The sequence below is a fragment of the Cervus canadensis genome, chromosome 25 (genome assembly GCF_019320065.1).
Source record: "Cervus canadensis isolate Bull #8, Minnesota chromosome 25, ASM1932006v1, whole genome shotgun sequence".
Taxonomy (NCBI): Eukaryota; Metazoa; Chordata; class Mammalia; order Artiodactyla; family Cervidae; genus Cervus; species Cervus canadensis.
Genome location: NC_057410.1, coordinates 23589099 through 23615743, shown reverse-complemented (window position 1 = coordinate 23615743; position 26645 = coordinate 23589099). Strand labels below are relative to the sequence as shown.

Below are 26645 nucleotides of genomic sequence, written 5' to 3'. Positions count from 1 at the left end.
GAAGGCAGTGCCCTCAGGCTTTGTATGGCCAGAGCCTCAAGGAAGATACCAGGGAGCCAAGGCAGGTTCTATGAGACTCATCTCTTCTACAGGGTGCTTAATTGAGCGGTCTGTGCAAAAACAAAACAAAACAAACCTCTCCACATGGTAACGAGGGTAGAAGAGAAAAAGGTAGCCTGAACTTTTCTGCCTTGGGTCTCTTTTCTGGAGACTCCTTAACACATCCCATTAAGGGAGGTGTGACTTTGAAACTGGCTTAATCACTTCTTGGCCTTTTGGCTAAGATCAAGTGTAGAAACTGGCTTAAGATTGGGCCATGAGATGCGGGTGGGGTGGTGGTAAGTAAAGGGGCAAAAGAAGGAGCGGCACAGTCCGGCTTCTGGATGTAGGACTCACCTGCTGTCTTTTTCTCTGCCTTGACTTCAGGCAGGGAATTCTGGTGCGTGTAGAAAGCCATGTGCGGAGTACCGAGGGGACAGGCAGAGGTTGAAAGGAGATAACCTTTGTGCTCAAATCTCTTAGAACTCAGTGGTTAGGTTAAAAAGAAAAAGAAAACTCATAAACAAATACATGAATGATGCACATGGTAGAAATGAGCAAACAAGGGCCTGATTTCAGTCCAGAAATAACTACAGGAGTCCTGGGGGGGGGTGTCAGGAGGGAGCATTGTGAGGCTAAAGGAGACAGACAGCAGGGGAGAGGCTGAGCATCTGAAACAACCAAGCAATTTTTCTGGAGGCTGTGGGTATGGAGGCCATGGGCACAGACAGGGATTTGGTTTGGAAGCAAGGGCTGGGAAAAACACACCTGAGGTGGAAGAACATGTGTCTTTAAGAGTGTGGGGAGTCCTGAGAGAAAAGATATACTGAAGTTGTTCAGCTGGGGGATGGTCCTTGAAGTCTATGAATCTGTTCCAATTCCAAAAATGACCCAGAGGGAGCCTGAATTCTGTGCAAGGCACTCAGCAAGACACTACAAGGAATGTACCCCTGACTAAGGCAGTAGCTGGGCTCAGGGGACATCCACTCTGGAACATTCTTGCGAAGGAGGAGAGAGCTGAGACAAGGATGCAAGTGGGTGAAGGTCAAAGTACAGAGGAAGACTGACAAGAGCGGAGTCCTTCAAGGAGAAGAAAGAGTCCCTCTGGCTATGGGAATCAGGGAAAGGCTCCTGGAGAAGGTGGGATAGACCTTGAGGATTAGACAGATTTTAACAGGAGAGAGTGGGGAGGTAGGACATTTGTTTTTGGAGGGAGCGGGCGTGAACCAAAGTAGGGGAATGGGAGAGCATGAGGACATGAGGGGGGCAGCCAGTAGCCCGGTTTGGCTGAAATAATATTAATAATAGTAATAACAGCAAAATAACATCTAAGTACTTAGTACTAGCATCTAAGTACTGAGGACTAAGTATCTCCAGGCCCTGAGCAGAACCGAGGAAGGGGTGGGAAGAGAGAGAGATGTGTGGTGCCATGTTGTAGGAGGCCTTCATGTTGGGAAAGGGGTCTGTGAGGAAAAGTGAACAAGTGCAGAGGGGTGAGATCTGCCTGCTTTGGGAGAGCTGGGACCACAAAACGGCCTGAGGTAGGAAGCAGGGGCAACAGGTGGGGAGGCTGGAGCCAGGTCTGCAGGAACAGGGAGGCCATGGTCAGATGTTGGACCTCAGCATGGCCAAGCTCTCCTAGGCCCCTGGGACTCCTGTTTTTAATCTGACACGTCTCTGGCTCAGCCTCAATTTCTTCTTTTGCTGTAGCATTGTGGGACTCCAGGCTTCCCAGGATGGAGGGAAGCAGGATGGGGTCAGAGGGAAGCTGCCCTCTGCTTGCCAGGGGTGAGCCCCCCACCATCAGGGAGAGACCAGCGTTTCCTGTAGACTTCTCCACTTCGCAGGAGCCGCTGTGTCTCTGACCCAGCAGATTGCCAGAGGCACAGGGCTGACAGACCAGGCCGGGAAGCACAATGGGGAGGTCCTCAGCCCCTGACCCCTGACCCTGACCTTCTGGTCTTGCTAACAGGGGAGCCGGGGCAGGGAGGGCTGCTGTGCAAAGCCAGCCCAGAGCTGAGTTTATTAGCTGAGGGAGAGCTGGAGGCGGCTACATTCCGACTCACAGACTGGAACATTTCTATGATCCGCTGTAATGCACTGGGAGACACTGGGCACATTGCTGAAGTTTGACTCATAGGGACCGGGAGGGGGAAAGTGGGGGGGGGAGGGTGGTGGGGGGAGAGGAATGGGAGGAAGAGAGGAAGAGGAGAGGAGGGAAGGAAATCCCTTGAGAAATTTCTTTAAAAAAAGAAAACTTTCAAAATCCTCACCACCCCACCCCCCTTTTTCTTTTAATAGGAACAGGCTGGACCCTTCTATTCCCCTCAGCAGGCACGGTGGGGGGGGGGGGGCATGGCAGAGGGGTAGGGCTGGGCAGTGATTCAAATCAGATCCTGGAACTTTCCTCGGGCACGTTGTGCTTGGGGCGGGGTCGGGGGTGTCCGTCTGGGACTCCTCGCCGGGACCGGGGACTCCACGCGCGTCCCGCGGCCTCCCGCCCCTCCCCGGGTAACTGCTGGCTGGTGGGCCGTGCGAGCTGGTGCCTGTGAGCGCGGGGGTCCCTCTCTGCGGCGTGTCTGTGTAGACGACTCTGCCCCGGGCCAACATGGATGTGTGCTCGCGGCCCCGGCCGTCCGCGAGGGTGCGTGCGCTCAGGTATCTGGGTTTCCGGGAATTGTGCGCGGGTCGCTGCGCCGCGCGGCGGCCGAGACTTGGGCTGCAGCGCGGCGGCCGCGCGCGGGTCGGGGCCGCGTCCCCCGCGTTCCGGGTTCGGCGCTGCCTCCCCGCGATCCGGCCGCGCGGGGTGTCCGCCCGCCCGTCCGCCAGCCCGGGCGTCGCGCCGTGTCTGCCGGGTGGTGTGTCCCCGGGCCGCGAGCGCCTGCCCCCTCCCTCCCCTCCCCCTTGGCCCGCTCTCAGACTCAGATAAAGCATTTCCTTCCATTGTCATCCTACCCGGCCGGCCGGGCTGCCAGGGCCCTCCCCCTCCCGGCCCCCTCCCTTCCTCTCGCCGTCTCACAGTCGCTCCGCAGCCTCCGGCGACCGGGGGGGATGTGAGGCCGGCGCCCCAGCCCCCCGCCCCGCCATGAGCCCCCCGCTCTGAGGGCCCCGGCCCCTGGATGCACAGCCCCGGCGCTGGTGAGTACTGGGCTGCCGCCCCCCGCCCGGCCGCCCCGCCCTGCGCGCGGCACCCAGCGCCGCCCGCTCGGGCTTGGGCTCGGGCTCGGGCTCAGGCTCGGGCTCCGGCTCCCGCGCGGGGCTCCAGGCGGCCCCGCGGGCCCAGCCTGGCGTGCGCCCCCGCGACCGTGCCCGCGTCGCCCGGCTCCGCGGGGCTCTGGCAGGCTCCCGGCCCGGGCTGGTTCCGGGGCCGGAGGGTTAAGGGCCTCCTGCGGGGCGCCCACATCCGCCCGCCCCGGGGCAGCGACAGGCCCGAGGGAGGGAGTTGGAGGCCCCGGGCCGCCGGTGCGCGGGCCCGGCGTCCCATCACCCCCATTCGCGGGGAGGACTGACCGGGGGACCCTGGAGGGAGGGACGGCCGCCGCGGCCCCGGGAGGGGGCGGTGCTCCCGGGCGGAAGGTTTGGAAGCGCTGGGCAAAGGGCAGGACCCGTTGAGTTGGGGCCACACTCTGAGCCACGAACGTCAGCGCCCCCAGCCCGGGGATCCCGGCTGGACTTTACTCCGACCCCTCCGCTGGGGAAAGTGATCCCTGGGAGGGAGGGTCTCTGACAGCGAGGTTTCTCTGAGCAACGCCCCCCCCCCCCCCGCCCCCGTCCTTGCTCACCCATCTGGGTGAAGAGACACCTGTGCTCAAGTGAGCTGTGGAGGTGCTGGCGGGGCGCGGGAAGATGGGGACCGCAGGCTGTGTCCGGAGCGGTGGGGGACAGGATGTGTGCCCCCCAAACCTGGGGTCTGTTGGTCCTGGGGAGTGAGAGTAGGCGGCAAATCCGGCAGCTGGGCTGGGCTCTGATTCTGGGCCTGTGAACTAAGAGAGAGACCTCTGGGACTTGCAGGCCAGCCAGCACCCCCACCCCCATTTCCTTCTCGCCTGCTGCCCAAGCTACCCTTTCGGATCTGACCTGGCCGGCCACTGGGGCTCCTGCCACCCAGTCCAAGCCATTCCCTGACCCTGCTGGTGGTCTTCCGTGCCCCAGAGGCCTCCCCCTGCATCTGGACACTGCTTGTCCTGCTGCTGCCCATCCCGCGCCACACCCTCATTGAGCATCTGCTTGAGGCCCAGCTCTGCCTGCCAGTTTCAGTGGCCCTGCTGGGGACTCAGCATCTGGATTCATCATCCTATTCCCTGGACATGCACCTGGGTCGATGAGGACTTTGCTCAAGACCCCTGCCCAGCCACTGGGTTGAAAGAAAGGAGACTGTGACTCGGTTTCCCTGCCCCTTAACAGTGGCCCATTTCTGCCCTGTAGGACCCCGTAGGTCAGGTCCTCCAAGTGGCTTGGGCAGCCACACACTCCTCATACCAACCCTCTTGAAAGCTCCTTCTGCAGCCTCTGCAAGACCTCTTGCAGAGCTCATTGCTCAGCATCTCAACCTCCCTACTTTCTTCTGTCTGTTCCCTTTACCCACTGAATTAAGAAGTAATGTTCCTCTTCTGTGGAGTCACTTCTGGGGAAACAAAGGCACAAGCAGTCTCGCTGTGTTGTTCCCAGTGAACCTGAACTGGAACGAGGTCCGGGACCCGCTGGGACTCTTCCTCGGCCTTTAGTCCCATGATATTTCTGGACCCCACCAAGGCCAGGCTTAGAGCTGCTTCTTGGTATTACGCCTAGAATGGCCCCAGGGCAGTGTTCTCCTGAGGCCTCTGTGTTCCTTAGCCTGAGCCCAGGGGTGGGTGTCTCTGGCCACCAAGTCTTAAGCTGTTATCCTGTGGCTGGGAAGGTTGCATTCAGGTCTTGCACTGACTGTTCCCAGAATCTAAACTGGTCACTCCACTTTGACACTGAAGCTCAGTTTCCCCATCAATAAAATGACCACAGAGGAGAGGCTGACAATAGGAGATGGACTGGTGTCCAGGATGGGAGCTGTTATGGCCCCCATTTCCTTCAGTAATAGTGGACCCCAGCTTTCATTCTTTTCTGGGAATGAGAGTTGAAACTTTCTTTTCCACCATCCTCTCCTCAATCTGGATAGAAAGCCCTTGGAAATGAGAATCTCACGTGTGACGGATGTGGGGAGTGGGTACCCTCCTGGGGCTGCAGGCGTCCTTGTCCAAGGCAGAAGCCTGCGTAACCTCCTCCACCTCTTTACCTTCCTTCTCCTGGCCTTTCTTTTTAAGAGCTGGTAATTTTGAAGTTGTCAGGGGTCTAAGATAAGCTAAGGTAAGGCCCAGGGTCACCCAGCTAGGGAATGGCAGGCCAAGCGGGGCCAGGACCAGACCTTCTAACTCTGCCATTGCCCATTCTCCTGGCCTTCTCCTCTCCGGCCTGGCTCAGGTCCCACCCACACCCACGTCACGCCTTGGCCGGACCTGTCCTTAGGCAGACCTGAGACCAGCCTGTGGTGGGGTGAGGGGTACTGCTGGAAGCAGGGCCGGGGTGAGGCATAGGAGCTGGCATCTGTCTTCCCAAGGCTCTGAGACTGTCGTTTCTGTGTTGGATTTGTTCACTAGATGGGGCACTTCCTCTGGGGCAGGAAGCTTTGATTTCCTGTGGTGGGGGCGCTGGTAGGATTAGGAGTGGGGGACTGAGCTCTGGGCCATCCCTGATGTTGTTTGGAACCAAAAGGAGCAGGGTTTTCTGCATAAGGCAGGGGAGGCAGGAAGGAGAGCTTCGGTGAGGAGGCCCCGGGTAAGGCCCGAGAAGGAGGCCAAGAGGGCAGTGAGATGGGGAGGCGGGGCGGCGGTGGGCAACACAGCAGGAAGCCTGGTCAGCAGGTGACCCTGCCGGGTATTGTGTTTCCCTGTGATATTTCCCCCTGTTTCTGTGGCAACCTTCCCAGGGGGACCCAGGCCTTGGAACCGCAGGAAAGTGCCCCCAGACAGCCCTTTCCTTAGTGGTCTGAGTATTAGGAGGAGTCCTTAAATCTGGCCACCTCCCTTACCATTTTGGCTCTCGGGGACCAGGGCTTGGGAATCTTAGGCAAGTAAGTGAGCATTGGGGGTGGGGGGTGGGGGGCTGGGCTGGGTGGAGGCCCTTTTGCACCTCCTGGGGGGGGAAGCAGAAGAGACGTTTTGCTGGACTTTTGGGGTAGGGGGTTCTGTGCCTCTCCTCATTCCATCTCTCCACTGTCCTCCAGCTCCCCCTGTGAAAGGAACTGGACACCATGCTGCCTGGGGCAAAGTGGGGGGGTCAGAGTGGCAGAGGTGGGAGAGATGTTTTCATCAGCAGAGCATAGCTCCTTTGGTCCTGCACCAGTTCCCAGAGGCCGAATAAATTCAGGATAGTGTCTGTTTCGTGTGGATCTACACGTGATGGGTGTGTATGCACAGAGTGAGTGGTGGGGGGTCTGCACGTGTGCCCCTAGGCTTGTATGTAGAGGTGGTGATTCCGTGGCAATTTGCAATCCATGTGGTGGCTCTTTGTTGGGTGTCTGGGAAAGACGCACACATGTAGCGTGGATGTGTGTGGTCTCTAGAGTTGTGTACCTTTGCACTCATGGCTCTGCGTGGGGTGGATGGATGTGTTTGGAGGGGATGTATGCCTGTGCAGGAATGGCTTTTTTTTTTTGAAGTCCAGGTATTTGCTGGAAAGCATGCTCATCTCTCTTCAAATGCTGGTTCCCAGGCCACTTGCTTTAGAGTTCAGGACCACTTGGAACTGCAGGAAAGTACCCCCAGACAACCCTTTCCTTAATGGTCTGAGTATTAGAAGGAGTCCTTAAATCTGACACCTCCCTTCCCGTTTTGGCTTCCTAGGACATTTCCAATTCCAGGTACATTTCAATACCTGGGAATGTATTCAAAATAAAGATCCTCATGCCCCATTCCAGACTCAAAATCTGCAGGGGTGGGGCCTGGGAGCCTGGATTTTGACACGTGCTTCAGGTGATCTGGTGCCAAGCCGTGTTTGAGGACTGCTGGTCTGGCCCACCTCTTCAGTTTTTCCTTTGAGGAAACAGACCCGTAGAAGGTATGTGGTTTGTCCAAGGACACAAGGATAGTAAGACAAGAACCAGGACAAAATCCAAGCCTTTCAACACCAGTCCAGGACTCACCCATGCGTCCTCTGGGTGTGCAATTGTGTACATGTCCACACTCAGCATGACACTGTGGACCAGACGGAACTGGAGTGGATGCTTGCTGGCCTTGACCTTTTCCCTGGGGCCCCGGGCTTCCTGACCTTGCTTTTCCTGTTACATCCTGCTTCCTTCTCCCTGGGGAAATCCTGGACCTGTGGCTCATCAATCCTAAAAGTGACGTTGGCAACCAGAAGGCCCCCTTTGCTGTGCCAAGCATTCAGCTATTTATTTACTCATTGGATGCTTACTGAGACTTGCTGTATGCCAGGTCCCGGGCACAGATACACAGTGATCTCATTGGCAGGGTGTCTGACCTCAGGGAACTTCCACTCTAGTGGCGGAGACGGTAAGACAAGTAAGCAAGTCAAGAAATGAGTAGATACATCTAGTTACCCATTGTGATGAACCCTAAGAAGGAAATGAACCGGGCGCAGCAACAGAGAATAACAAGGGGGGACTTCCTTAGACAGGGAGGCCAGGGGAGGCCTGCCCGAGAAGTGACATGGATGCCTGCTCTCACGTCCCCAGGCTGGAAGTGAGCCCTCGGAACTTCTGAGCCATGCTTGGCAACCACCTGGATCCAGGTGAGGGACTTAGGCTGAGGATTGGAGCCCGAGGGCCAGCCTTTGGCCTGGCACGGAAGACCTCAGGGTCTCGGCTGCTCAGGCAATCCACAGAGGCTGATGGAAGGGGAGAAGAGGAGGGGGAACTGGGCAGGGCTGACCTCAGGCTGCTTCAGCACTTGGGGGAGCAGCCTCTTTCCCTTCCAGGGGCTGAGTCCAGGGTCCCGTGGATGTGTTGGGTGCCGGGGAGGCGGCAGCAAAGTGCCGCCCTGTTCCTGACCCTCCTGCTTCACCTTCCTCCCTCCTCATTCCCTTCCTCCCCCTCTCGCCACCCTGTAACCCCTGTGCCAAGTCCCTCCCTTCTTGGTCTAGCCTGGCTGCCTCTGTGGCCACTGGGATCTATTTACCTGGTTCAAGAGTCACTGAGAGAGGGGGATCCTACTTAGAGAGGACTTGGGCCCTGGAAGAGAGGACACACCAGAAAAAAGGACTGGGGCCGGGGCCAGTGTGAGGCCGGAGCAAAGTGAGGGCTGAGGCTGGCCGAGTGGGGCCTGGGGCAGGAGAGAGAGAGGAGGAGACCTTGGGCTGGGCGCTGCAGAGCCTCTCCTGGGCCCTTGGAATCTGCTCCTCAAACTGGGAGAGATTCTGCGCACGGGGCGGGGTTGGGAGGCATTGGGTGGGGGCGGCAGAAGACAGCTAGAAGGCCGTGCCCCTCTGGTCCCCCTGCAGGCCCACCCCTTCGGCCCCTTCTCAGAAGGTTACCTTTCACGTCAGCCAGCAGCCTTCAGACCCTCTCGCCTCCAGCCTCTTCTGGTAGGTTTTCCTGGGGGCCCCGGAGCTGTGGGCTGCAGGATGGTCCGGCCCTCTCCTGGGAGAGCTGTGTATCAGAGGCGCCCTCGTGTAAAAGAAGAGGCCTCCAACCACCCGCCTGGAGTCCCTCCGCCTGGGCCTCCTTTCGGCTTCTGATACACTCACTCCCTGGACTCCTGTGTCTCCCCGGCCTTCCGCCCAGGACGGGGAGAGAGGACGGCTCATGAGGAGGGCCCTGGGCTCAACTCACCATCCCCACCCTGTCGCCAGCCACTTCCTTTTTTCCCCATGTTGCCTGCAGGGATTGGAAATCCTGGTGGGCAGAGACCTTGGGCCTTCAGGGAGAGCCTGGCACCCTGGAGGGAGGGAGGGGGACCCTGTCCCCCTTCAGGAGGCCAGCTCAGCTCCCCCCCACCCCCAGGAGGCCAGCTCTGGCTCCTGCAGTGCCCCCCCATGCCCCCCCACCAGCCCTTGAAGTCCCATTTCTCCCTCCCCCGCTGCCAGGATGAGAGGGAGAAGCAGGGCAGGCTGGGAGTCACAGGTTCGGAAAGAGTCGGGGTGGGGGAATTCGGCGACTGGGGCGACGGGGCTGTAACCGTGTTGTTTTGCTTGCCCCACAAACCTGCACGGGCATCCGCTGCGCCCTCCTGGGCGTTCAGGTTGTGGAACTGCTCTCAGAATGACAGGCTGGTGGCACCCGGTTGGGGCAGGGGGGTGGGGGTGGGGTGAAGGGGGGAGCCCCAGGCAAGGGGGAGCTGGAGGGTTAAAAATAGCAACAGCCCGGTTTCGGTTAGCAAATGTGGAGGCGGGGAGCTGGAGGCGGGGCAGGCGGCAGGCCGTGTTTGCCCGCAGCTCAGGGCTGTGTTTCCCCTGGGTCCCAGGAGTGAGTCACGGTGGAGCTGAGGAGGCGCGCTGGCACAGCCCCCCACCCCCTCCTGCCCCGCCGGGCGAGGGGCTGGGCCTTGACTTGGGCTCCAGGGCACCGGAGGGCCGGCCTCTCCCTTCCAGGCCTTCAGAGTCATCTGGAGAGTCTGGCCATGGAGATGGTGTGGTAGTGGGGAAGAAACCATTCTCAGACCAGAGACCTGGATTTGAATCCCAGTTGAACAGGCTGAGGAACCTTGTGCAAGGCTGCCAAGGACTCTGACACCTGATTTCCTAATCTTTCAAGCGGGGATTTACTCATATGTGCCTGTCAACCCTCAGCAGATTCAAAATGCACCCTGCAGATGTGAGTGATCACCTTCACTCTCCTGGGCCCATCGCAGAGCTTGCAGAAGGGCCCTCCAGTGAGGGCACAGGGAGGAATGTGGTAGCGTCCCTATTTTCCTCCTGCAAAAAGCCAAGCGTAGCCCTCTCTGGCCTCGGTTTCCTCATCCCTGTAATATGAAAGTAATCATTGCTTCAAGCTCCTTGAGTTGCTCTCAAGATTCAAGTCAGTAAGACTAGCACTGTGCCCGGTATGAGGTCAGTGCGCAGAGAACATCATCACCATTATTGATGTTATTGTTCATATTTTTGAAGGTCAGGGATAGGGAATGTTAAAGACATGAAGAACAGAAACTGGGCTCAGCCCCAGTTCACAGGAAAAACCAGGCCAAATTCACAGATTCCTCCACCCATCAGGGCCTGGAACAGCAGGAGCCTGTAGCCAGAAGTCACAGGGTGGACCCCTTCTCTCTTTCACTCCCTCACCCCCGCCTCTCCCAGTGAGGCAGGATGCAAGGGACCCTAGGGCCCCGCTGCCAGCTGGCACTGGGAGGGTCTGGGATGGGACTGGCCCCGATGGCCCTGCAGTGCAGTAAGTACCTTGCCAGCATCTGCCGGGGTGACCTTTATTTTAGCCCCTCACTGGCAACTTTTAAGAGGAGCATGAGGCAGGGGAGGGATGAGAAGGTCAGTGATGTCAGCAGTCTCTATTCCCAGCACAGCGGCCCTGGAAGAGGCAGGAGGCATTTCTTTCAGGAAATGATCATTATTCAGGCTGCAGGCATCCATTAAGTCAGTCCTGACTTGGTGCCCAGGCCCGTGCTTGGCCTTCTGTGTGCCTCAGGGAGAGGCCGAGGATCCTGGGCTGCAGATAATGCAGAACCCCAGAGGGGTCCACGAATACGCGGAGTCAGTGAGAGCCCTGTGTCCTAGTTCTAGATCCAGAGCTTACAAGCCCGTTGGCAGTGCCATCTTGATAGTGCATGGGTATATATACACATATCAATTCTGTTTTATTGTTACAGAGGCAGTTCATGCACCTCGTAGATAGTCAGACAACAGAGGAGCAAAGATGAAAGAGTAAGAAACATCCAGTCCCAGCAACGGGAGCTCGCTGCCACGGTCCCTCCGAGCACCTTTCCATCCCCTGACATGCCTTCATGTTGTGCATTTTACCAAAACAAGACCACACAGCGTATGCCATTTTTTTCAGTCAGTGATCTCTACCTTCCACTACAGTAAATTCTCATCTCATCAAATCCCCAGTTGGCTAGAAATTTTCCAAGAGAGCTGGTTGGCCCAAATCAGTACCCAGGACCATGCATCAGGCATTTGAATTCCCTGAGAGCTGTGCACGCACCCTAGCTGGATCTGTGGTCTGGAGAAACCCCAGCTGAGCAAGCCTGAAGGGCAGCCCTGGCCGCAAAAGGGAATTGTGTCACCTGGAGCATCTACCCGCCACCTTCCAAAAATAACAGGCGAAATGAGTGGGATTCCGGGGCTTAGCTGGGATGGGGATCTGGTATTTAACTGTCATGAATATTAATGTGGCATCCTGTGAGTGCCAGCATTCATAGCTTGTTACTATTCATGGACTCATATCCGTGATGCCCCAGGCCATGGAGCAGGCAGGGTCTCCACCATGATCTCTGTCTCTCTCCGGACATCCAGGTCCAGGGGTGCTGACAGCTGTTTGCTTGTGTTCCTAGCCCCCAGGAGCCTGTCACTAAGTCATGTCCGACTCTTGTGACCCCATAGACTAGCCCGCCAGGCTCCTCTGTCCATAGGATTTTCCAGGCAAGACTACTGGAGTGGGTTGCCATTCTCTTCTCCAGAGGATTTTCCCGACCCAAGGATCAAACCCAGGTCTCCTGCACTGCAAGCAGATTCTTTACCACTGAGCTACCAGGGAAGCCCTGAGGATGCGGGCTCTTTTTTGCACGCGGGGCCCCCTCCACCCCTGCCCATGGCCTGCCCGAGTGTGTAAGGCCTGGGCAAGAGAGGGAGAGAGAAGAAGAGAGCATCCTCTCCCTGGGGATTCACTCCTGAGTAGCCGCTCTGTGGGTGTCTTGCTTGGGTTATGTAACCTGCGTTTTAGACAGGGCCTGACGGTTTCCAGAGGGCCTTCACACAGCGTTGGTCCCCCGAGGCAGCCCTGGGGGTGGGGGCAGCTTACAGGAAATGATAAAATGGTAACAAGTACATTTAAAAAGCAGGGAAAATGAAAAGGATGAAAAAGGAAGTGGAGCTGGGGTTAGGGAGTGCCTCTTGGAGGCCTCTTGGAGGCACAGGCAGAGATGGTCCTGTCTTTATTTTTGTTGTTGTCTTCTGGACGCAGTGCCGGCGTTGTGGGAACACGTGAGTCACGCCCAGGCCTTCCGATGCTGGGACCACAGTCTGTCCAGTGACCCCCAGGTGGCCTCACCTCACCTCGGTGGGTGGGGCTCATTGTACACACCAGTGTAGTGATTATGAGCTTAGATCCTGGAGTCCCAGAAGCCCCACTTACCATCTGTATGACCTCGGCAAGTTCCGTAACCTCTCTGAGCCTCAGTCACCTCCTTTGTGATTTGAGGATGGTAGCAGTGTTGACCTTGTAGGGTGCTTGTGAGGACCAAATGCGAGAGTCCAAGTCAGTACTTAGCACAGTAACCAGCACCCAGTAAGCATTCAGTACATGGTTGTTGATCCTTACTAATATTACTCATTACTGTAATAATAAAATAATAATGATTGGTATTAATATTATAACTTAAGCTTTTCGCTGGCAGTCTCTGGAGTGGGCTGAGTGTCCTCGTGGGTGGCACGGGTGAGAGGAGCCAGAAGGGCATAGCCGAGAGAGAGACAGAACCGGCGGGAGGCAGAAATGGGGTTCGGAGGGAGGCAGGGTCTGGCCAAGGGGGGCCCAGGAGCCGAGGGATCAGTGAGGGCGGGGCGTGAACACAGACCTCAGAGGGGAGAAAGGAGCAGCTCTGAGACAGCCCCAGGGCGGTGACCGTGCTTCCTGTTGGGGCAAGCGCTGGCCCTTGAGAAAGACTGGCTGGGGCTGGTGGCTAAGAGGGAGCAGCTGGTCTCAGTGGGGCACCAGGGGGTGGGGGAGGGGGAGAGACAAAGGCAGAAGCTTGACAGAAACTCAGCTCTTCTCCCCGAATTACAGATGGGGGCCCCATCTTGACTGCTCAGGTTGTTTTGCTTGTGATAGGAAAGACAGATGGTGGGCAGACATCGTGGTGAACTTCCTATTTCAGGGATTGGCGCTTCTGGAGCAGAGGGCTGAGGGTAAGTGGCAACTCTGGTTTCCGAGGCCTTTTGGGACCTGAGAAACTCAGGGCAGTCTGGACGAGGGGGCCTGGCCTGGGACTGGGGGGAGCCTGCTGCTGAGCGATGCCACACACCCTGAGCAAGTGGTTCTGCCCTCCCCTTCCCACCATCACAGAGGATAGCCAGGCAGGGCTAAAGTAGTGGTCCCAAGGCCCCGGGAGCCGGCCGGGTTTGGAGAGACTCCCATTTTTTCTTGCCAGAGGGCAGTGAGATGCCCCAGAGAGCGCCAGTCCCAGGAACCAGCCCCTCAGGACTCAGAAAGGCCCAGCTCCCCTGCCTCAGGGTGGTCTCCATCGGCCAGGAGAGGCCACAGAAGGGACTGGACCCCGGGGCAGGGACAAGAAGCCAGAGAGGACGCCTTCCCACCCCCAGGGAGCTCAAGCTGCCGCTGCCATGGTTACATCTGCTTCCTGTTTGATTCATCTCAAAGAGCAGAAAGGGGGGTGCCGGCTCCCAGCGCAGGCCACCGCTGCGTGGGGCTGTTTACAACAGCCGCATGTGGGATTCCCAGAAAGAGACTCCAAACCGGACATCCTGCGGCTGCAAAATACCCAGGTGTCAAGAGCTAAAAATAGCTGCCCCAGGGCCCCAGGCACGGGGAAAGGGGCATGCTTGCTGCGGAGGCGGAGGTGGAGGGCCGGCCTTTCGGCCGTCACATCCAGCCTCCTGCTTGCCGCACAGCTTCGGAGCCTGAGAGCTTGGGCCCCCCGCCTCGGCCTGACTGGAGGCCTTTGTCTGGGCAGGCCCGCGTCCCAGGCTGCTCACCTGGGAGCCTCCGCCCCAGGCCCGCCCGCCTTCCTGCCTGCCTGGTGGAGCTTGCTTTGAGACGCTAATGAGAAAGGCTCAGAGGCCCTCGGGAGCATCTAAGGAAGGGACAAGGGAGGATACCCGAGATTCTGAAGATGACGGCGGTGCTCATCCAAGTTCCCGCCTTGTCAGTTGCCAGCCCGTGTTCCCACCTATAGTCCGAAATCATCGCTTGGCATGGCATCTGCAGAGTCAGCAGTTGGTATCTATCTGTGATCTGGGAGGACTGTCTTCACTGGGGCCTAGAGATGGGGCAGGCAGCTTCCGCCCTCTAACCTGCAGCAGGACTGGAGTCTGTCCCCGCTGGTTCAGGTTTCCTGGGAGCTGCGTGATTTTTATCTTTCCCTGTGCCCAGCCAGGTCCTGCATTCGCTGTCCGCCCACTAGCCTGTAGAGTGGAGGTGCTGGGGAGAAACAGCCGCCAGTGTTGCTTGAGAACATGGATTCTAGAGCCCATTTGTCTGGCTGAAGTCCCAGCTTAGCCACTTCCCTGTTATGGGCCTCCAGATGAGTTATTTAATACTGCTGGGCCTCTGTTGACTAATCTATATAATAGGGATAAAAATAGTTACCACCGTATAGGTTTGTCATCAGGGTTAGATGAATTAGCCAGCGCAGGGCGCATAATAAACTGCTAGTTTACAAAAGTTCAGATGGAGAAGAAAGAAGAGCCTGTGTTGGGAGAGTCAGGAGATAAGAGACTGGACAGGAGTGCATCTGGGAGCAAGTGGACTGGGAGACGAGGGGAGAACGCAGATGGGACCAGATGCTGAGATGCTTATGCCAGAGGGCTGCTGCAGGTGTGTTCAGGGGCAAACAGTATGAATCACGACCCCACCAGGGAGTACCTGCCATCTGCCCTGTGCTTCACGCGCAGCGTCGCTCATCTCAGATGACATCTTCCTGGTCCATATTCTTATCATCGAATTTCAGAGGCACAACCAAGCCTTGCCCAGGCTGCAGCGTGTCCCTGGCTGTCCCTGCCGGTCACTGAGGGCGTTGGAGTGTAAACACCGGTCTATCTAACCTCAAAGACAACGTCCTCCGTGCTGCGGACCCTCACTTATTACACTTCATGGGGCCGGAGTTCCCATCCAGCTTGCTGCACACTAGGTTCTGGATAAATCTGAGTAATAAGCAGCTTGGTGCCAAGATCATGAGCAATAGAATTAGTAAGTAGCAAGAGAATGTCTGGAAGGGGGACATAAGAAACTGTTAAATGGAGTTGAGTCTAAGGAAATCCTAGGGAGCTGGATGAGTGAGAAACTTCTAGTTTCATACTTTGGGGGGCTCTTTGAAATGTTTTTAGTGTCTACAAGTCATATACTCTTCAATTTTTAAAAAATTGTGGGCTGTCTAGAGTTGAAACTCCTGAAAGTGAAAGCCAGGTTTTATCCACTTTTCCACCCCCTTCGAGCCGAGACCAGTGTCCTCACCGAGAGGTACTTAGAACCTGCTTTTGGGATCGACTTCTTGGGTTTTCCTCCCCACACTGGTCTGGCCTGGTGGTACCGCTGACCCGCTGGGTGACTGTGACCTAGCCCACCTCCCCTATCTCTTTCCCTTCTCTGGGAAGTGAGTGTTGCCTGCAGAATCTCTGAAGCCTCATCAGCTCCTAACATACACCGCAGTCCTCACTCTGTGTCAGTCAGGCAACTCTGACGTTCTCGCTTCTGTTTATTGATTCTTGGACCTTCCTGGCCATTTCACTCCCAGCTTTGTCTTCTCTGCCAGTCCCCTGCGGAGTCAAGCTTTGTCAGGGGAAGCAGCCCTGAGCTGAGGGGGCTGGGGGAGGGAGGGGGCAGAGTCAGCCCTGGACCCAGGGCTTCGCCTTGTGCCCGCAGGGCAGGGGTCTGCCTGCTCCTCCTTTTTCAGCTCCTCAGGAGACCAGGGAGGGGGACACAGCCTTGACAAAGACATGGGAAGCATTCGGAGGGGGCTTGTGGGTGGCGGTGCTCTTGGGGAAGCCCTCCCCTGACATAGGACTGGCAGCGCCAGGGCGAGCAGGTGGCCAGGCTGGGCTCAGGTTTCTAGTTGCATCTGCTGGGCAGGTGAGGACCAAGGGGAAACAAGGGAGGAGTGGGAGGCCAGCTCGTACAGGTGCTCAGGGACGGGAGAGCTGCATTTGTGTCTGCCCTGGAGGTGGCTGAGGGCCGGGGCAGACCCACTGGGGCAGAATTTCTGGGTAAGATCAGGTATCCAGTTGGGGAAGGTGACTAGATGGGAACTTCAGCACCAGGTAAATGGTCTCATCAGCCTGACTGCAGTTGCCCCCAAAGAAGGTAGGAATAGGGAGTGCCCAGGATTCCAGAAATGAAAGCTGTCCACACAGGCCTGGAGCAATGTGGAGAAGGGCCAGACTTATCCTGTGTTTTCCTTCCCTTGGGTCCATTCACTTCTGATTGTGTTCCACTCGTGAAAGTGTCAGTCGCTCAGTTGTGTCCAACGCTTTGTGACCCCATGAACTGTAGCCCTCCAAGTTCCTGTCTATGGAATTCTCCAGGCGAGAATACTGGAGTGGGTAGCCATTTCTTTCTCCAGGGGAACTTCCTGACCTAGGGATCAAACCCGGGTCTCCTGCATTGCAGGCAGATTCTTGACCATCTGAGCCACTAGGGAAGCCCACATTTCACTCCTGATGGCACCCAAATTAGTGATAATAGCACTGTGAGAGGGGCTGATGAGAAGGGCCCCCAAATCCATCCCCAAGTCTGAGATGCCAGATGGTCACTTTGTGGTTTCAGGTCAGCCGCTGACCGGGTGCCTTTTCTTCTCTCTGGGACAGAGGAGAGCTGCTCCCCAGCAATTATCTCTGTTGCTCTGGGCTCTTATGAGCCCCTGGTCTCTCAGCATGGACCCAGGGGCTTGAGAGAAGCAGAGCTCTTTGCAGGCATTGCTTCTGAAACACACTCCTGTTGGTAGGCAAAACACACATACACACAGATTTTCCAAACAGAGTTTACATCGTATCATCACAGAACATCTCTTCTGAGCCCCGTAACAAACACCGTGGAGTTCAGGGCCATTAGTTTTGTCCTCTGCAGAGGGTGCATGGTGTCCGGAACCCGTGGTTACGGGGAGTGGGGTGCAGAGAAGCTGTTTGTGCCCCCACAGTGCGTGCTGCTGGCCAGCCCTCAGGCAGGGACCGAGGGCTGTAGGGGACAGTTCCCAGCAGCAGGGGCTGGAGGCACAGGACTCTACGGTCTCTGGACATACAGCCAGGAGCCTAGTTTCGAAGCCTCTCTCGGAGAACAAGGTCCTGAGAGAGCCCTGGGGTGGGGGGCTATCCCATCCTGGGGAGGGGAGGTTGCCTCCCGCACTCCTGTTCCTTGAGGCTCACAAACCTTGAGAGATACGCATGCCATGTCCTAGGCATGGGGCCAGGAGAGTGTCATTGTGTTCGAGTCACCGGTTCCTAACAGAGCCTGCTATGTGCCCGGCAAGTTATTAGGAGCCAATGGTCATAGCTTACCAGTGGCATTGCAGAGACCTCGATTACTGGAGTGTCGAGGTGGTGGGTACCGAATGGGTGCCAGGGGAGGTCAGGTGGAGCTTCCTGAGGAGATGGGCTTGGGCTGGACTTGAGAGGATAGGCCACATTTGAATAGGTGGAGCGACATTTCCCTACCAAATGTCATCATCCGGGGTGCGGGGCAGTGTCTGGGGGCAGTTGGTGGGAGTCTGTCTGTGCGCAGAGGAGCCTCTCCCCGACAGGCACCTGCCTGCAGGGACTTTTACTTGTCCAGCTTCTAAAAGAGGACTGAGGTTGCCCTTAGGCCACATAGCAGCGCCTGCCAGCTGACCTTCAGAAAAACACCGCTTCTGCCCCAAATCTGGTCTGAGGAGGGCTTCTGTGTGTCCACCACTTGCCCCTCCAGGAGGCCTCTGGTCTCCAGCTCTGTCCCCTCTGCCCTGAGCTGGACAGCAGGAGGGCAAGGTGGCCTCAGGACTCAGCTTTCCCCACCCCAGCCAGCCCCTGGGCTCCCCTAGGCCTCTCTGCTGCTGACTGCCCTACCATGGGGTTCCATGGGATCTGAACTGGATGGTGGTGGGAGGTGGGATGGGGGGCCCTGGGCTGAACCTAGGAGTCTAGGAGAGGTGGCCGTTTCCAGAAGGAAAGACTTCTTTTTTCAGGTTATCCGTGAAACAAAGGCTGAGCGATTCCCTTCTCTGGGGGCACAGAGGCTGCAAGACCCAGGATGGGGCAGTAGGAAGAAGGAGTTCCTCTTGTGGGGTCCTCGAGCTATGCATTCCAGACCAGCCCCTTCACAGCTCCCATCAGATCTGACCTGACCTCCAGGCTACGACCTAATCCCTCCCCCACTGTGGAGGGGGGCCCAGCTCCCTTTTCAGTCCTGCTCCCCCTTTCCCTTCCCTCCAGGCATCCTTAAAGCAGCCTCATCAGCCTGCTGTACGCCTCACCCCCAGCCCTCTCCTTCCCGTTCCAACCTTGGGAGCCTGCTTTGGCTGCCCAGAGAAGGCTGGGCAACTCAGGGATGGCTGACACTGCTGGGTAAACTGGAAACACCTAAGTTTCCTGTCCAGGACTGAGCTCCAATAGAGAGAGATATCTGAGCCACTTGATAGATTGGATGAGGAAGATGGAGCTGGGGATCACTCTCAAGCAGCATGGGAGTTCGAGGAAAGGAATGGGGTGGGGTCTTGACTTTCTGGCTAGCTTCTGGTGGAGGTGCCAGGTTTTAGCATGCTCGGGCTGGAGTGGAGCCTCCTGGACAGGCAGGCAGCCTGCCTGGCTTAGCCCTCTCTCCTCTCCCTCCCCTGCCCCTCCTCTCCTGGCAGCCGATTCACTCCATCTCTCTTCTCTGTACAGATGGGACCCAGGTGAGCCCAGCTGCCCCCTGCTCCAGCGCCCCCGTCATAGGTAAGAGTATGCCTGAGGGAGAGTGTGGTGGGGAGTGGAAGATGGGGCTGGAGAGGACAAAGGAGGCTGAGGAGCTGAAAAGGACAGCAGGTGGTTCAGCAGGGTGGCTGGAGGATGGGCCGGAGAGTTGGGAGATTGGGGTCCTGGGGGAGGGGGCGAAGTTGGGGTTTTGTGGGGAAGAGGTAAGGGTGGGGGATAAGAGAGGCAACTCTGGGTCCAGGCGGGCCCCAGAGCTGGGAAGCACAACAGGAAAAGGAAAGGCAGGATGCTCTTGTCCGCGCTGGGGCAGCGAAACAGGAAGGCAAGTAGGAAGCTAATATTTATGCTCAGATCCCTGCCTCGGGGGCTCTGGGGAGGGGGTGCATTCTTGTTTGTCGGCTCTGTGGTCCTCACGCCAACCCTGTGGGGTGGGCACAGCAGCCCTTGCAGGACGGGAAGATGCCTCGTGGTGCTTGGTGGAGGTCGAGGACCCCCATCCGTGATCCTCTCAGCGTTCCACAACCCCACTGCAGTCAGGCTGTGTTGGGCGAGGAGGGGGTGGGTGCCCATGGTTTAGGATGTGCCCGTGGTTGGGCGGGGGGTGGGGGAGGCTGGACTGGATGAGGGCTGCTTTGTCCTTAGTTTCAACCAGATCCACTGAGGGCCTTCTGGGTGCAGTTTCCACACCTGACACCCAGCCTAGGGCAGTGAGAAAGGAAGGGCACGTCCTCTTTGCTCCAGTCCTAGCTGTCAAAAGCTTGCAGACCTGGGGAGATGAGACACACAAAAAGAGAAATAATGGTAGAATGTAGTATGTGATCTGTGTGAAAGGAGGCAGCAGCTGATTAAGGGATTCATCCATCCATTCAAGAAACATTGAGTTCACCACCTACTGTCATTTAATCCTAGTTGTGTAATTATCTAAACATTGAAAGACAAATTGGAAAAAGAAAAAGAAGCATGAAGGAACTCTATCTCTACTCCAGGGCACAGAGGACATAGGGATATATTTTTGATTCAGACAATATTTGCTGAGTGCCTGTCATGTACTAGGTCCTAGTTCTAGGTGCTGGGATAGTGAGCAATAGGGAGAACCAAGTCCTTGCCCTTGGAGCTTAGCTCGGATTTGCTACCTGGCTTGCCAGTGCTTTCAGGGGACAGAACCACCAGCATGATGGAAATTCAGAGGAGGGCTGGACACAGGACCCTTGGCTGGGTTCAGGAAAGCGGAAAGACTCCAGCAAGGCTTGGAAGTCTGGCAGGATCTAGAAAAGTGGAATGGAGGGGTGAAGACAGCACCAGGGAGGGGACTTTGTGAGCAAAAGCTGAGAGGACAGGAGGTACGTGGGCTGTGACGAGATGGGAGCTGATGGTTGAGGTGGAGGGTCTGTGTTCAGATGTGGGAGACAAAGTGGAGAGAGGCCAGCTTAGCAACAGACTGTGGAGACCCTCAAATGTTAATTCACCCTGAGAGGGGTTCCCAGGGTTGAAGGCAGAGCCCCTCCCACCTTCCCAGCAGCCTGTGCTCTGGAGGCTGAGGCAGTGCCGGGAGAGAGGAAAGGGCTGCTCCCAGTCTGTGTGGCCAAAGCTGCTGGCCGCAAGTCCAGGGGGCCTACGCTGAGGACCCTCGTGCATCACTGAGGGAGTCCCTCCAGGAAGCCAGGATACCTGCCATGAGAGGACTGAGACCTTTCCTGGGGCAGAATTGCAATGGCATCAGAGGCCCAAACTCAACCCAGAATGAGAATTTGGGGGTCTCTGAGTGGAGGCGTGAGCAAGAGGTGGGGACATCAAAGTGGTGCATTGCCTGCTGTTGTCAGCATCTGGGTGCCCAGCTGCCCGCTCTGGTCTCTTGACATCCAGAGAGTTGTACAGGCACCTCCCTGCTCTGCTCCTCTCTCGTCTCCATCGCACAGTCAGAGAATATAAGAGCGGGTACCACTTACTGACCCGCTACTGCAAGCCCCTCTGCCTTACTCTAGTGAGAAACCCATCCTGGGGTGAGAGGCAGGGGAGGCGACTTCCTGAAAGTGGATGGGAAAATGGAGCCAGAGCGCCGGTCTCAGCAGGACAGAACCTGAGCTCACTGTGCCCTGGGCTTGGTGGCCTTGGCCAGGTCCCTTCACCTGAGCCTCAGTTTCTTCCTGTGGGAATAGTAGTAGCTCCCTCCCAGGGCCCCAGGGTGATGAGGCGAAAGGGTTTGCAGCAAGTCCGCACATGTGCTGTGGATGTTAAGATAATGGTTCAGCTGGACCTGGAGGCTGCGTTTCCTGAGTCCCTGGCTGGTCTTTGCCCCAGCGCCTTCCAGTCCTAGTTCAGGCCTGGAAGACAGCCTATGGCTGCCCCCATAGGGGATGCCCAGCACTGCATTAGCTGAAGGAAGCCTCTCTGAAAAGGTTCCTCTGCTTGTGTGCTGTCACCTGCTCCCAGCCCCACCTGTGACCTCTTTTCTAGGATAACTGGGAATGTCTGGCTGCTGAGCGCAGCCTGGCCAAGCTGGCGGTGCTGGCAGGGGACCTAGTCTGGCAACTGGTTATATATAGCCCCTGCATCCATGGCCTTGGCAGGGTGCTCCTGGCCTGGGCGCAGGGGACACTCAAGAAGAGGCCCTGTAGCTGCCATCCTTGCCACGCCCAGCCCGGAACTGGCATGAGGGTACCCGGGAGCTCCCTGGGCACATGGGCTGTGCAGGCCTAGGGTGCTGGCCAGGTCTGGCTGTGGGTTTGAGGCACCTCTTTTTTATCCTGTGGCCTGGGATAAAATAGGGAGGATGGTGACTGAGGGCCTGGAGTGCCCTTTGGGCTTGGAGGCAGATCAAAGGGAACCGCCTGTCCTATTGCTGTTTTTGAGATCAGTTTAATCAGAGGGCATGTGTGTCCAATCCTCCTCCAGGGGGGAAGAAGGGAAGGAGAGGTCAGGGCCCAGGATGTATCACTAAAGGGTCCTCAACCCATTCCTAAATCCCACAGCCCCCAGCTGTGGCCTGGAGAGGCAATATACTTAGTAGAAAACTACGCTTGGGGTCAAAAGGCTCAGCTCACCACCAGAAGCGATAGACTAACGGCATGGTGTATATGACCTCCTTTCTCACGGGTGAAACAGAATTGAAAATACCTACCTTGCAGGACTGTGCTGAGGGCCCCCAAGGGGAAGGCCCCTGGAGGGTGTTTGGCCTTGTCAAGTGAGTCTGAAGGAGGCTGATTAGGTAACCGCTCACCTGCGGGTCTTTTCCCACTCACCCTGCCCTCTCTGTGTGCCCTCAGGCTGGCCCAGGCCCCGCGCAGACACGCCAGGCCCTCAGCCCCAGCCCATGGACCTGCGGGTGGGCCAGCGGCCCCCTGTGGAGCCCCCTCCGGAGCCCACACTGCTGGCCCTGCAGCACCCCCAGCGCCTCCACCACCACCTCTTCTTGGCGGGCCTGCAGCCCCAGCGCTCGGCAGAGCCCATGCGGGTAAAGCTAGAGCCCCCACGAAGCCTCGAGCCCAGACCCGGCCCCGCCCTCCCTTCAGCCTCCACCTCTGTCCTCAACTCCTCGCCCCCTCCCCACAGCTCTCAATGGACACACCGATGCCCGAGTTGCAGATGGGGCAGCAGGAACAAGAGCTGCGGCAGCTTCTCAATAAGGACAAGAGCAAACGGAGTAAGGATGGAAGCCTCCCCCACCCCCCGGCGTGTCCACGGCCCCCTGTGTGGGCGGGGAAGGACGGTGCCAGCCCCGGTCGGGGTCGCTCTCTGCCTGCTAGGCACTGCGGGTGAATGCGGGAGGAGGTGAAGGGAGGCCCGTGGGCTTCACAGAAGGGGTGTAGCCTTAGGCTTGGCTGTTGCATGAAGGGCTTCTGGGAAGCCTCTTCCAGGGGGTGGCGTGATCAGGGCAATGGGCAGAAAATGTTCCAGGGAGCCCACCCCGTCCATCCCACCCCCCGAACCACTCATGGTTTCCGCCCTTGCAGGTGCCGTAGCCAGCAGTGTGGTCAAGCAGAAGCTGGCAGAGGTGATTCTGAAGAAACAACAGGCGGCCCTAGAGAGAACGGTCCATCCTAACAGCCCCAGCGTTCCCTACAGGTAACTCCCTCTCCGCCCCGCCCCCTTGTGTCCTTGCCACGCCCCCCTCCGGGTGTCCGCCAATGAGCGCACAGCACACGCAGACCGCTGCTTTCAGCTGTCCTTCACCTTATCCTCACCCCTCACCTCTAATCCTAGTGCCTTTCCTCCGACCCTCTCTCCCAGCTCATACCTGCCCTCCTCTGGCCTTTAATTATCTCTCCTCACCCCGCCTGAGGCCTTTCTTCCCTACAAGCCCTCCTTCCCCCACATACACTCTCTCACACACACCACGCTAACTTTCTCCTCTGTATCTTCCCCTAAGCACAGAAATATCCAGATTCCTAGAACAGCTTCCTCCCTTTGTGTCTGGGACCCTGGCTCCTAAGCACAGATCAGGATGGGTGGCCCAGTACTGCCCCCTGGAGATGGCCCCTGTTCCTGCTGGCCATGCACTCCGCCTGGCCCTGCTGGCTGCTCCACTCCAGCATGCCTGCATCCTAAGTCGCTTCAGTCGTGTCCGACTCTTTGTGACCCCATGGATTGTAGCCCGCCAGGCTCCTCTGTCCATGGGATTCTCCAGGCAAGAATACTGGAGTAGGTTTCCATGCCCACCTCCAGGGTATCTTCCCAACCCAGGGATCGAACCCACATCTCTTATGTCTCCTGCATTGGCAGGGGGGCTCTTTACCACTAGCGCCACCTGGGAAGCCCCGCCGCCTCCCCAACAGGTCCCAAAGGGTGGAAGGAGGTGGCTGCCACGCCACTGGGCATCCCTGCTCCTCTGAAGCAGCCTTGGTGCTCCCTCCGCAGAACTCTGGAGCCCTTGGAGACGGAGGGAGCTGCCCGTTCCATGCTCAGCAGCTTCCTGCCTCCTGTTCCCAGCCTGCCTTGCGACCCCCCAGAACACTTCCCTCTGCGCAAGACAGGTGCGTGGACAGGCCAGCAGGGACCTCCAGAGGGCTAAGGGGAAGAGCCTTGGGGGAGAGTCAGGGAGGGGGCACTGCCTCCTCCTGCCTGTCTCTGAGAGGGCTGGAAGGGAGGGCCTAGGGCAGAGACGGGGTGGGCGTGCGCCGAGTCACCCCGGCACTCCTGCAGTCTCCGAGCCCAACCTGAAGCTGCGCTACAAGCCCAAGAAGTCCCTAGAGCGGAGGAAGAACCCGCTACTCCGGAAGGAGAGTGCCCCTCCCAGCCTTCGGCGGCGGCCAGCAGAAACCCTCGGCGGTGAGGCCCGGCAGGGTGGGTGGGTGGGGGGCAGGCCCGGTGCCCTCCCCCAGGGCTGCCGTGGGTGGTTGTCACAGGGTGCCCTACACACTTGCCGGGGGTTGAGTTGGGGCTGAACCCAGCTCTTGTTCTATTGGCTAATCTGACGTCTGCCCAGAAGAAGGGGCACCTTAAAAAAACCAAGTGTTCAGAGGTGCTGGAGGCTGATGGTGGCCTTCCTGTCCTGCTGGGAAGAAAGCAGGAAGCAGAGCCCATCCACCGCGGAAGGGGCTTGTTCCTGGTCCCCTCCTGGCCACCCCTGGCTCCTAACTGTGCACCCCCCTCTCCCCAACCCTCAGACTCCTCCCCTAGTAGTAGCAGCACACCGGCATCAGGGTGCAGCTCCCCCAACGACAGCGAGCATGGCCCCAACCCCGTCCTGGGCTCTGAGGTAAGGCCTTGGCAGGCTGGGCACCCCGGGGCATCTCTGGGGCTCAGTGGTCCTCAGCCGGCGGCCCGGCCAGGCTGGGGCTTCAGCATCTGGGCAGCCCCCACCCGAGCCTCTGGGGGGTTCTGGGGAAAGTGTGCCAGGGGGTGGAGGTCTGGAACCGGTGACCCCTGCCCTGCTCCCATGGCAGGCGCTCTTGGGCCAGCGGCTGCGGCTGCAGGAGACCTCTCTGGCCCCGTTCGCCTTGCTGCCCACAATCACACTGGGGCTGCCCGCCCCTGCCAGGGTGAGTGGCTGAGGCGCCCTCCCCCGCCCCAAGCACCTGAGATCTCTCCACCCCTTCTCCTACACCCTGCCCCACGGCCTTCACTGTCCTCCCCACCGGGGTCTTCTCGCCAGTGATGTTCCCCCCACTCTCCCGCAGGCTGATGGTGACCGCAGGACCCATGCGACTCTGGGCCCTCGGGGCCCAGTCCTGGGGAGCCCCCATGCTCACCTCTTTCTGCCCCATGGCCTGGAGCCCGAGGCTGGGGGCCCCCTGCCCTCTCGCCTGCAGCCCATTCTCCTCCTGGATCCCTCAGTGTCTCACACCCCTCTGCTGACTGGTGAGTCCCAGCTTCTCCAGAAGGGCTGGATCCCAGCACCCTGCCGTGGGCCAAGTATGGCCTGGGTCCCGTCCTCCTGTGCGTCTTGCTGCTGAGTCCCTGGCTCGCCTCACCCCCCACCCTGGCTTCCCTCCACTCTTCCTTGTGGTCCCCTCCTTATGGCCCCCACCCCATTCTTTCCAGTGCCCGGGCTTGGGCCACTGCCCTTCCACTTTGCCCAGTCCTTACTGACCACCGAGCGGCCCTCTGGATCAGGCCTCCACCGGCCACTGAGCCGGACCCGCTCAGAGCCCCTGCCCCCAAGCGCCACTGCCCCCTCACTGCTGGGCCCCCTGCAGCCCCGCCTGGAGCGGCTCAAACCTCACGTCCAGCTGATCAAGGTGAGGGGAACGGGGTAGGGGAGGCAGTGAGGGGTGGCTGAACTGGGCCCCTGAACTGGGGCTGAAAGAAGGGAGACTCAGGAGGGACAGGGCGAGAGGGGGGATGTGTGGGGCCCAGGGCTGTGTGATCACTAGAGTCCCAGCGGGATGCAGGACGATCTGGCCCCGATCACCACTCCCCACCACATGCCACAGCATGTCTCCTCAGTAGACATCTCCCTCCACCCCCAGAGGTCAGCCAAGCCGAGTGAGAAGCCCCGACTGCGGCAGATACCCTCGGCTGAGGACCTTGAGACGGACGGCGGGAGCGTGGGGCCGCTGCGGGATGACAGCCTGGAACACAGGGAGTCCAGCCATGGGCAGCAGGAGGCCAGAGGCCCTGTTCCTCTCCAGCAGCACCAGCAGGTATGGTTGGGCCCAGGGGCCTCTAGGAAGGTAGAGTCAGGAGACTCTGGGGCCTCGTAATGGTGGAAGGGAGGGAGATAGGATGTCAGTGCAGGGGACAGCTCTGGGACCATGGGTCCCCTGCCAAACCCACACTGAGGTACAGACAGACACACACGCAGGCATACATGCATTCACACATAGGCATACGTGCATTCCTCCACACATACATGTACGTGCACCTCCAGCAGCCTTCCAGCCTCAGGGTGAAGCCATGTCCCTTTCCGGTGGTGAGACTGGCCTTTCACAGAGCCGCATGCATTCCCGCTCTGGGACTTCTCCCCTGTGACTGTTGGTACTGTTTCCAGGAAGGTGCTAGGGCAGGAGGTGGGGCAGAGCTGGGCTTGGCCCTTCAAATGCACGAGTCAAGCCATGGCGTCTTCGTTTGCTGGGGCTCACGTAACAAGTACTACAGAGTGTGTGCCTTAAACAGCAGGTGTTCCTTTCCCCACAGTTCTGGAAGCTGGAGGTCTGACTTCGGGGTGTTGGTGGGTGGGTTCCCTCTGAGCCCGGTGAAGGAAGGTCTCTTCCCTCGGCCTGTAGACGGCCGCCTTCTCCCTGGGTCTGCACATGGTCTTCTGTCCACGTCTGTATCCCAACTTCCCCTGTTTATAAGGACAAGAATCATGTTGGAGCTTACCCTGATGACCTCATTTTAACTTGAGTACCTCTGTGAAAACCCTATCTCCGTCAGGTCACGTTCTGAGGGGACTGGGTGTC

General features: G+C 58.3%; 1 protein-coding gene and 1 long non-coding RNA gene across 6 annotated transcripts in view; one reads left to right on the top strand and one right to left on the bottom strand.

Annotated features, from left to right (window-relative positions):
• The first annotated feature begins 2502 nt into the window (after positions 1–2502).
• HDAC7 (histone deacetylase 7) overlaps positions 2503–26645 on the top strand; it is a 36509-nt gene continuing 12366 nt past the window's right edge. Inside the window, exons 1-13 of one of the 5 annotated variants that reach the window (XM_043447403.1) lie at positions 7773–7818; positions 8527–8610; positions 18775–18825; positions 22068–22255; positions 22354–22444; positions 22755–22866; positions 23659–23774; positions 23944–24069; positions 24408–24499; positions 24687–24782; positions 24921–25101; positions 25285–25481; positions 25713–25886. In XM_043447403.1, coding sequence (XP_043303338.1) covers positions 7794–7818; positions 8527–8610; positions 18775–18825; positions 22068–22255; positions 22354–22444; positions 22755–22866; positions 23659–23774; positions 23944–24069; positions 24408–24499; positions 24687–24782; positions 24921–25101; positions 25285–25481; positions 25713–25886 — 1533 coding nt within the window. In that variant the 5' untranslated portion in view covers positions 7773–7793. Of the gene's footprint in view, positions 2698–3012; positions 3178–7767; positions 7819–8526; positions 8611–18774; positions 18826–22067; positions 22256–22353; positions 22445–22754; positions 22867–23658; positions 23775–23943; positions 24070–24407; positions 24500–24686; positions 24783–24920; positions 25102–25284; positions 25482–25712; positions 25887–26645 lie in introns of those variants that run through there. The other 4 variants (XM_043447404.1, XM_043447406.1, XM_043447405.1 and 1 more) reach the window with 4 other exon arrangements.
• LOC122427724 lies at positions 3873–9502 on the bottom strand. Its single transcript, XR_006265522.1, has 4 exons — positions 9230–9502; positions 8560–8674; positions 7483–7565; positions 3873–4022 (listed from the first exon to the last, which is right to left on the bottom strand). It is a non-coding gene; the product is annotated as an uncharacterized LOC122427724 (long non-coding RNA).